Raw genomic sequence first — 10,474 nt, 5'->3', positions numbered from 1 at the left:
GAGGCAGCTTCTAGGATTGAAGGATTCTGGCTATGAAGACCCTTTGGAGCTTCATATGAGCTGACATGTCAGCTGAGTGTTGACAGCCTATCAAGCAACTGACAGGGCACGGTCCTGCTCTGAAGGGGGTGCTTCAGCCAAAAGCCTAGGAACAGGACTGGCAGGCCATTTCCTCTGGAAGCTAAAGGGAAAATAGGGAAGGAACAGATGCTCCCCTGCACGTTTCCTTGTTGAGAATAGGGAGGAGCTGATCTCCATACTGCAGGACTTAATCAGCCTTTAGTACCTCCCTTCCTTGTCCTTAAAAATCTCTCCTCTCCAAGCCAGGGGAGCAGAAGGACAGACTTCATCACTCTTCCCTTTGTCAGTTCTCCCTCCTTTGTCACTTCTCAGAAGAGCAGAGCACAAGATTCACCCTCGCCCCTCCCTTTTCCTGCATGGTGTGCTGCTGCTACTTTCCAGCTATGCTTTTCCTTAGCAAATAACTCAGTCCTAAGTCTGATAGGTTTCCTGAGGGAAATGCCCACCTAAAAGGGATAAGTGGTCAAATGCCACCAGGAGAAGAGTGAATCTTCTCACTTCTAGACACTCGGCTCTTCTGTGCCTCTCTGCATGGGCAGTATCTGGACAATGGCATTGCAGATCTTGATTGTGACTCTGACCACTGGAAATCTGTCCTCCCTCCCCAAACTGGCTGGCCACTGACCAATAGGTACTGCAATCATGGGACTCCATGGAGCAAAGCTACACCTGTGAGAGCACGTTTGGACTCCCAAAATTTCATCCAGTGATGGCAAAGTCATGGCAGTAGCTTGTAACAACAGCAAGTTCCAATCTACCATACCACCCTCAGTGCAGAGAGACAACCACTAGCCCTACCAGTCCAACCTTGTGTCCCACACCCACAGTTCTCCAGTGATCTAGGGCAGAGCACAAAGGAGAGCGAAAACTCAAGAAAGTAAAGGACAGTCCATGTCTTCCTCCTCAGACAAAAGCAGGGAGGGAGCAGCAGGGAATCAGCTCATCTAGAGCTCACACAGTAGCTGCCACAGCTACAGAAGAACATTCATCATCTTTGCCAGTGGAAAAGAAGTCAAGAGAAGTCATCACACAGTAGATGCAATGCTGGCATGTATGAAAAAGCAGGAACAGAAAACAACCCAGAACAGATGTACAACAGAAATCAGACTTGCTTCTGCATGTGAAATCTCCTTACAAGTGTCACTGGCAGAGGCAGTGACAAGCCACAGTCATCTGCATTAGACAGACACAGGGACAAAATGGCACCTCCTAGAGTGGCCCCTCAGAAAGACCTGCAATCCAGAAAGCAAATATTTTTCAGGTACCTTTCTTTCAGGCTGCTTTGAAACACCTGCAGTAGGATGTTCAGTACACAGGAGGACAATAAATTTTGTCCAAAGTAAAACCCTCAAAATGCATTTAACACAGTGCAAATTCCCCAGACACAACTGCTACAACCTGGCTGTCTACTCCTCTTGCATCACACTACTAGCCTAAGATACGCACAGCCTGATAACAGCTAGTGCTGGGCTATGTGGACCATTAGGTCTGACCCACCTAGACACTGTGAAATACCTAAATGTCCACACCATTTCCATTACAACAGAGACTCTTTATTCTTCATATAGGAAGATTAGAAAAATAAATGCAAACTGAAAAAATCCCACAAAATCAAGGTATATGTACTTAGCATTTTCTTCTCAGTATGATTAAGGAAAGTGACTTCTCACTGTCTCCCACAATAAAACCATGAGGCATTTATTATTCAAAGTTACAAGTCACTTTGTGACCTCCTGTTCTAGTTAAACACAGGGGAAGTTTTGTTCCTGAAAAAACAGGATGGGGCCCCTGTGGCTTGAAGAATTTCACTATTCCATCAGAAATGCCTGTCTACCAGCCTTGCAGACCGTGAAGTCTGGCTCCTTGGCTCTTGAACAGCATCAGGAGGATGAAAAGCACATGAAGATTTGAAAAATGTGCAAAGCCAGAGGCAAAAGAAAAGACAGGGCTGCTCAGAAAGACCATGTCCAGCTCCCGATAAAAAGAAAAAAGTTTCTTAGAGGTTCAGAGCTCTTTTTAGTCAGACGTGTAACTATTTTTCCATGATGTGAGTGAATTACAACATTCACATATGTGCAATGTACAGTATGCATCTCTTGTAAAATGGAAAATTCAATAAATACATTAAGAAGAAGCTTCAGCTAACACAGTAGATACAATCAACAACTGCATGGTAATAACGGAGTATTATAGCTACCCATTCTTCAGCCTAAGAAGCGGTACAGACTAGGAAAAGTTAGCACAAACATGACTATTGCTGCCCCCATATTTTTTCACAGTTTGGAACACGTATAAATAGAAACTATCCTGCACATGTTCCTTCCCTCCCTACTCCATTTTTCATCACCACACAGCCACTGCCCAACTACACATGCAGAATTCATGCAGAAAAAGTGGCTATTACATCACTAGATGCATTTGGGGTGAGAACCCATAAAGGCATCTAAAAGAAAACTATGCTTCCAACCACAAGTTGAAAATACAGTTCCAAAACACATCATATGTGTGCTCTTTAACATATTTGAGACTTCTAATACACATACCATATTGTATCTAAACTTTCATCTAGCCTATAATGCATTGTTCTAACACAAAATAGTGCCACAGTTCAGTTGGATTTGAGGAGACAGGCAATACCAGCAAGTTTAAATTTTTTTTCCATTTGAAAGTATGAGAAAGGTATAGCTTTTTAGTAAGTATGTAATTGTTAAGATATGGGCCAGGAAATTTAATTCATAATATTGATGAGCTTCTTGCTCTAGATTCAAGTGAGAAGGGTGCTTTCAAGGCCATGATCTAGCTGCCAGAGCACTGGACTGCCCAGGACCTATTCCCAGTCCTGCCACAGTCATAACAGACTCTAGATAAAGCTCTTTGTACTTTCTGTCATAGTACAATTAAGTGTAGCCATAAAGCAAAATGTAAAAGATTGAATGTTCATGAATTGCCCATCTCAGTAATACACATGCATATACAATACATACCTGTGTGTAGGTATTACACACATTATTGATGTACAGATACAGATATATATATATATGAGAGAATGTGTGCATGCAGTTAACCATAACCAGGATCTAAATACAATAATTATGGAAAGCAAAGCTTGTATTTAGAAACTAGAATATGTCTAACATATTTTACTCAAGTTATGTATCCTTATTAAAAAGGCAACTATGGTAAAGAAGGTCAAATTATTACCAACAATTCTTTAAAGCAATTACATTTACAATGCAATTTATTACATTTATTAAACTACTAACATATGGAATGCTCCTTTTATGTCAAATTGCAAGTTTCCCAAGACACACAAGGAAGTTTTATAAACTGCTACAGCATGAACATTTCATTTAGCTGTGACTTACAGTGGCAAGTCCTGAAGGGTTACATATTACTGCAGACTGTAATTCACTTTAAACAGAACACCAAGAGAAGCCAAGAAATTTCATTGCTTCATGTTTGCATTAATGGAGAGGACTGAAGCTGAGATCCAGAAAACTCCTTATGCTGATTCTCTTTATCATGTTGAATGAGATATCCACATGGACAAAGCTTAAATGAAGGGGAAGCATTAGCAGAATCTGGGCTACACAGAAGTAATCCATTGGCCTCTTCTGCTCATTGTCTTACTGCTCTGTTACAAGATAATCTTCTCTGAAGCAATGTTTTAGTCTGTTGTAGACGATCTATACACAGGGTCAAGCGGTCACATCACATTAATAACCTAACAATATTTTGCCACACTAATTTTATTTCATCACTCCTGAGGACAAAATGGTATCAAAGACAGCAAGCTAGAAGTTAAGTTTCCCACTGACATAGCAGAGAAGAAAACAGCAAGACAGTATTTTATCCCTGCTTTCAGCAGAGTGTTGCGAAGGGAATGAGTTCATAACAGTGTGAGATGATTTAAAGAAGGTCCTATTTCTTTTCCTGACTGCATAGTCGCACTTCTACCAGCCCAAGCATTCATCAGACCCTTTGACAAGAAACTGATCTAACACAGGATAACCAAACAAAAAGACTGCATAGCCTTCTGCCAGATCCATGAGTTAATTCACAGAGCTAGCAGGAGGTGAGAGAGGAGAGCAATATCTCTACCACAGGTAGCTGCCCGTGGAACTGCAGTTAAAACATACATCACATTCTGGAAGTGATCTCTGACTATCTGGATATCAGATTTGAGAATACATGCAGTTCCGAACTGCAAATACAACCAACATCCACCTTTACGTCTAAAGTCAACAAGAGCTGCTTTTGGAACACATGAAGAAACACTAAGAACTTTGAAAACTTCTGGCAGTAATCTGGGTATCAGCACTTGCTTGCAGCATGGAGATAATCAGATCCTTCTCACCATTAAGATTAAACACTTGTGAGAGATACAGTTATCAGAGCAGTAAACATTATAGAAAAGCTCCAGAGAAAAATGAGTACCTATCTTCAAAGCCAGGTTCGCTAGTGTTGTAAATAAGGCCTAGGATAAGGATATAATAAAATACTTTGCAGCCCCTCATAATTTAGAATATCTTATTCTAAAAAACTAATGAAGAAAAAAACCTGTGGGAAAAATTATGTCAGTATATATATACACACTGAAAGAGCTAAACTAGATTCACAGAAGACAGACTTCATAATCCAAATGTTCTTTTTACACAGCTGTGAGCACTGCATTTTTAGAAGCCCCTGAATCCTAACAGTCATAGGTGAAACACTCATCATTAACTCTGGTTATCTGCAGAGGTTATTTCTGAGCAAAAATATGAATGAACCAGTGATGCTGCCACCACTGAGAAAAACCTGGAATGTTGTAACACTACGTACAGCAACATGAGCCTCCATACAGCCAATGACATCAATAGGGAAGGAGCCACATAACCACAAGCTGTTGCCCTGCCAATCCTGAGAGCACATAGTCATGGTGATACTAAGGAAAAAGAACAGGAACAACAGCTCCATCCCCTCTTCATCCGCCTATCTACTGGCACCTTCAGAGACTGGAGTGATGGGGATACAGCACGCCCAAGCAGAACTTGGTGGGAGCTGGATAGCTTATACTCTTTGGCAAGCCAAAGAATTTTAATAGAAGTACTTCTCCCTACAGTCTCTCTAAAACTATGCCTCCTACAACCATAATGAAAGAATCCATGATGAGTAAGAAAAGCGTATAAGTATGCTTTGCAACAAACCTATCCATTTAACAGACTTGGAAAGTCTGGATTTAATTTTTTACTCTGTGCCAGACACCCTCTGCGCCTGACACAAGTCACATTGCTAGCGCAGGTACTGATTCTTCCTCCATACAGTGACAAAGACGAGACTTCAAGAGGTATCTGGAGAACACACACACTGAAGCTTGTGAGGCAATCAGACAGAACAGTGATGAGCATCCCAGAAAAGCCCATAGATGTGTGTCCTCAATATTAATTCATTTTCACTAATGACATAAGGTGCAGTACATCTCAGTAAAGTTGTCAAACTATCAAAGGACATAAACAGTTCATTTTGAAATAAAAATACATAAATGTAGAAACAACCGCGATACATAAACATGAAGAAGTTCCTCTCCCATTTGTTTCGGGCTCTCAACAACTGCAGTGCATCTCAATTAGTCTAACAAAAAACACAGGAAACCATGGATGTGCGAGAGAGGCACTACGAAAAGCCTGTAAAGACAGAAACTCAGATTGCACACTGCCTACAAAAAGCACCCTCCTGTCCAACCACCTATTCCAAATCTCCACCTTTTTCCAATTTCAAGTTCACTTGCAGCAAGTTTTAGAAAGCAACAAATTCCCACTACTCTGGGCTGAACATACTGAACTGCACTAGAGGTGTCACATCAAGCAACGTACCAGCAGCTCTTGTCTTGCAGTGAGAGACACACCACTATGGCTTTTTCTTTGACCTGACTTGCAAAACAAGAGAAGTAGCAGCGCACTGCAGGGCAAAAGCATAGAGGCTCTTCCTGGCATTCTGCCACCTAACTATAACAGATTTTGGTACTGTGTTGTTTTATATATAGCAAGAAGCAGGTCCCAGCCTTCTGCTCAAGCTTCGGATTTCCAAATGGTGTGAGGAGTAATTGCTTGTAGAACAGGCTAATTTTGAAGTGAAAGAGGGCACAGGCAATGGTGTGAGCAATACTGGCAGAGATGCTTGATGTCAATCAGGAAGGAAAGAAATGGAGTATCTGTGGATTGTAATGTGAATTAAAGGAAGACTATTTCAGACAGCAAAAAGAAACCCCAAACAACAAGGTAAAAACTGCATGAGACTGGACCTTCACTCCTTTGAAGTTTTAGATCTTCAGTGTCTCCTACTATGCTGTTTCCACTCCCATGGGTGCACCTGTAAGTGTTATTTAACTGAAAACACTAACTTCAACCTCTCAAAATACTCCTGAGGGAACACAGGGAGCAGAAGTGGAGGAAGAAAAAAGAGCAATAAAGTATATAATCTGGCAGACCTAAATTAGTTTACCAGAGGAAACTTGGATAAAACGCTAATTAAGGAAAAAAAGATACACATTAGTTACAAAAAAAAAAAAAAAAAGGTGAAGGGGTAAAAGAATCTACAATCTGATATCCTACAACTATCTCTAAAGTTAAACATTTACATAAAATTCTCAGTAATATCTCTGCATGTAAGCATTATGACTGAAGAGAAGGCATTTACTTAAAGAAACCATTCAGAAAACATTATGGAGCAATTAACATGTTCATTTGAATAGAAAAAAACCAAACTAAAGAAAAATATTGTGTACTTACTATCATTTAGTGTTGTAAAGTCCAGGAATCGATATTCATAGCAAACATCTATCTTGGTTTCTACCTGGGGCCTCTTCAAAGTCGAATAGATATTACCAGGTCGTTTTTCATCATTCTTCTCTAGTTTGTTCAATCCACAACCCATTTCAGCAGCTCCTGATACAAAGAGGCAGGGAAAGAAAAAAGGGAAAATCCATAAACATCATTCACTTTGTTTTTTCTTTCCTGCTTCATGTACTACACTAGCACATTATGGTGATTTTTAGTTTTTAAATACAAGCTACCTACAAACTATATGAAATAGTATAATTAAATAAATGCTCAGACAGAACTGAAGTATATATTACTCATATCAACCCTCAGGCTATTATTTTATTGGAAAATAGACGGTTTAATGCATGTATTTTGCATCTTTCAAATGCATTCAATACTATACTCTGGAAGACACACATTCCATTATAAAAAGTGGCTGAAAATACAAAATAACTTGCTAATATAGGGTTGACAACTTAATAACAACTTCTATATATGCAGTTACTGTGAGAGTAGATAGCACTATCTTTTACACAGATCTCTGTAACATTCAAATTAATATCTAGACCTGCAATTCAACGGAAAAAGCAGGTTTGCAGAGAGCTACCATCATTTAGAAAACTACCTCACTTCCCTCCACCTCATTTTTTCAGGTAAACTACAGGAAATAATGGGACTTTAGAGAAGCCATCTTCAAACTAGAAGAGACACATGACCACGGAACTGGACTACGTAGATCTAGCTCTCCTTAACAAGCTGCCAGTCTACAACATTTTAAAGGATTACTCCTGACAATCATTTCTGTTACACAATAAATGTTTCTCAATACAGCACATTACAGCTCATCCGACTATGAAAAAATGGAAGAATTGCTTGGTGAAAACACTCAGATGGTCCAAATCCTCTCATTCCTCTTCAACAATGCTAGTCAGATCAAGGCAAATTATTTCAACCAGCAGCGAGTATGAAAAGATAAAGACACACCAGCCAGGCACCTGAGGTTTTTCATTACAACCCACCCAACATCCTGCCTCCACCTACATGGAGAAACTCATGCTTTGGGGATGGGGAGATAAATACAAAATAAATACTCAAAAGAGGGCTCCTGCAGGCCATTCTGGGCACTTCAAGGCATGGGATCCATTCAGTGTAAATGCACTGCATCAGGAAGATCAGTGTTTCAGCCTCCCTGCAACCTCTGACAACTGGCAACAAGCACCTGAAAACCTTGTGACACAGTAGAGCTGCCTTGACAGTTAATAAACCTGAAGAGGAGAACTAAAAAATAGTCCAGGTTCCATGTCTCCAAAGAGGTGCTTGTAAGCTTATGCCACATCTCCATCCCCCAAATGGTTAGAAAGTTAGTAGAATTTCCAGACCCAATGTATTTGGAATCTACTTGTAGAAATGCATTTATACTTACATTGTGCTTTAACTTCTACAATTTTTTTCCTTCCCTCATATTTCCTTGTGAAATCATTTTTATGAATAGTTAACAAATCCCTTCCCATATTTTGCTGGGATAAATGTGCTTAAGTCCTTTCCTGCCACTTACAAGGCAGGATCTCTGCTCCCTTCATCACCCCACTCGCTCTCATTTGCATTGTTCCTGTTTTCACTTCTCTATATGAACACGGGAGACCATATGCTCAAAATGAGATCTTAACAAGGCCTATTAAAATAACATTGATTCGTCCCTGTCTCTACTGTAAATAACATGCCTACTGCACCTAAAATCATCATTCACAGCTGAATCACATTCACAGTTTACTGTCAGCTTCCCAGTAGACAAAAAACCCACTTCTTTTCATTTTTATCCAACACAGCCAACTGAGGAGTTTCCAGCTCCTCCCCCAGAACTTTGCTCTATTCCTTTGCTTTTCTCCTACTCAGTAATAATCTCATCCCATTCCCCTGCAACCCTGGAAGAGCTGGAAGTCTTTCTAGGCTCAGTAATACCACCCATCTTCACATCATCTGCAGAGTCCGTAAGTGCACACCTACATCTTATTGCAAAGTCACTAATAAATACACCAAAATAGGCCTGACCAACACATCAAACCTTTAGAAAAACCAAACCATAGTAAATATTTGATCACACAGAAACTGGAAGCAGAAAAAAAAACAGTTGCTAGAAAGACCTTCAGCATCCAGAAAAATGAATGATGTGTCAGATGTGTTCCTGAACTTTAAATACTTGGGGGATTCATCCAGCAGAAAACAATTTGCACTGCTTATTTTGACAGAAAAGTAAAAACTACTTTATTTTAACAATGTCTATAAATGAAAGTTAGGTTTGGGGATTTTTTTTTTTCTTTTGGCATTGAATGTTAAAAATCCTCAGGAACTTTTTCTGTTTCCAAAATTATACTTTTTTTTTAAATGACAAGTACTAAGTAAAAAAAAAAAAAAAAAAAAAGGATTATTCTTTCATATATACAGCAGCTTCTTCCTTTTGCCTGTGCAATATGATTAGCTTAAATCTAACATGTTATTTAATATATAAATGAATACCATATATGAATGTGCCTAACAAGATACTATGAGTATTTCTGTGGACTGTAATGGAACACATCTAGCAGTATACTTGTGCTTTAATATATTGTAGAGTGAGGTACAAAGATAGCAATAACTGTTAACAAGTGTATCAAATTTCTTACTTCAGTGATGGCCCAGTAATTGTTACACACCATAAGTGTACAAGTACAGCATTTTGTAAGGAAAAAAAATTCAATTTCAGAGGTCATCAGGCAGCAGCGCCTGCAACCCTTAGTTAACAACAGGTCTGAAATTCACAAGACTCTTCAGACAGGGATGGCTGCAGAAGGAGGCCTTGGGGAGTCAGTATTTCACATCACAGAGAGTTTTGCATTCTTTCATAAATTGGGGTGAAAGTGCTAAAAAATACAAGCCTGCTCTTCCAGCAGCCGCCACAGACACTCTCCTGTGCTTCTCTAGCAAAAGTTTCTTTTGCCCTTTTGAGAAAACTAGTCCACCTTCACTGCCCATGCAAGTAGTGATCTCTGCAAAATGTGCCAACCCACAAGTCATTCAGTATGGAGATACATGCACACGTCGGACTGGACTGAAAACATACATTTTCCTGTGTTAACTCACTGAGTGACTGCTTACCAGAAGACTGATTTTCACCTTCCTGCTGCTGGGCTAAAACGTCAGTTAGTATCCTTGCGGAGAGATACTTCCCCACATTTCATTAAGTATAGACAAATAAATTTATGTTACTAAAGCACACATATGGAAAAGGATGTTTTCATTTGAATAAAAATGAGGTATCAGTAGAAAAAATGAGTTTCACACCATCATGATATTTTCCAAAGTAACTGGGATGCAAGTGCTGCAGCAGTAGAAAATAAAACTTTGGAAATAAAGTTCCTACTTTCATACAGGAGTCCAAGCATCAAAAAAAATTCCAGAGATGTATGAATACTTAAAAGTTTTCTCAAAGATACTGAAGATGTGTGTATGATAAGTAATCACTCATTCTGCTCAATGTTATCCTACTGGAGCAGCTTGCTTCATAACCTTCCAAAGATTTTTAACATTAGTTATTATCCTCTCCTTTCCTTTGC

The 10,474-nt window shown here is 39.5% G+C and overlaps 1 protein-coding gene across 1 annotated transcript in view; it reads right to left on the bottom strand.

The window, feature by feature from the left end:
• LOC104465206 (raftlin-like) overlaps positions 1 to 6,996 on the bottom strand; it is a gene marked incomplete at its 3' end in the record, with an annotated part of 57,173 nt that extends 50,177 nt beyond the window's left edge. The window contains exon 1 of the mRNA XM_010078158.1: positions 6,852 to 6,996. Within this exon, the coding sequence (XP_010076460.1) occupies positions 6,852 to 6,996 (145 nt within the window). The remainder of the gene's footprint in view (positions 1 to 6,851) is intronic.
• Positions 6,997 to 10,474: the final 3,478 nt, after the last annotated feature.

The sequence above is a fragment of the Pterocles gutturalis genome, unplaced genomic scaffold, assembly GCF_000699245.1.
Source record: "Pterocles gutturalis isolate BGI_N339 unplaced genomic scaffold, ASM69924v1 scaffold31763, whole genome shotgun sequence".
In the NCBI taxonomy this organism is placed as follows: domain Eukaryota; kingdom Metazoa; phylum Chordata; class Aves; order Pterocliformes; family Pteroclidae; genus Pterocles; species Pterocles gutturalis.
This window is presented reverse-complemented; position numbering and strand designations above follow the sequence as displayed.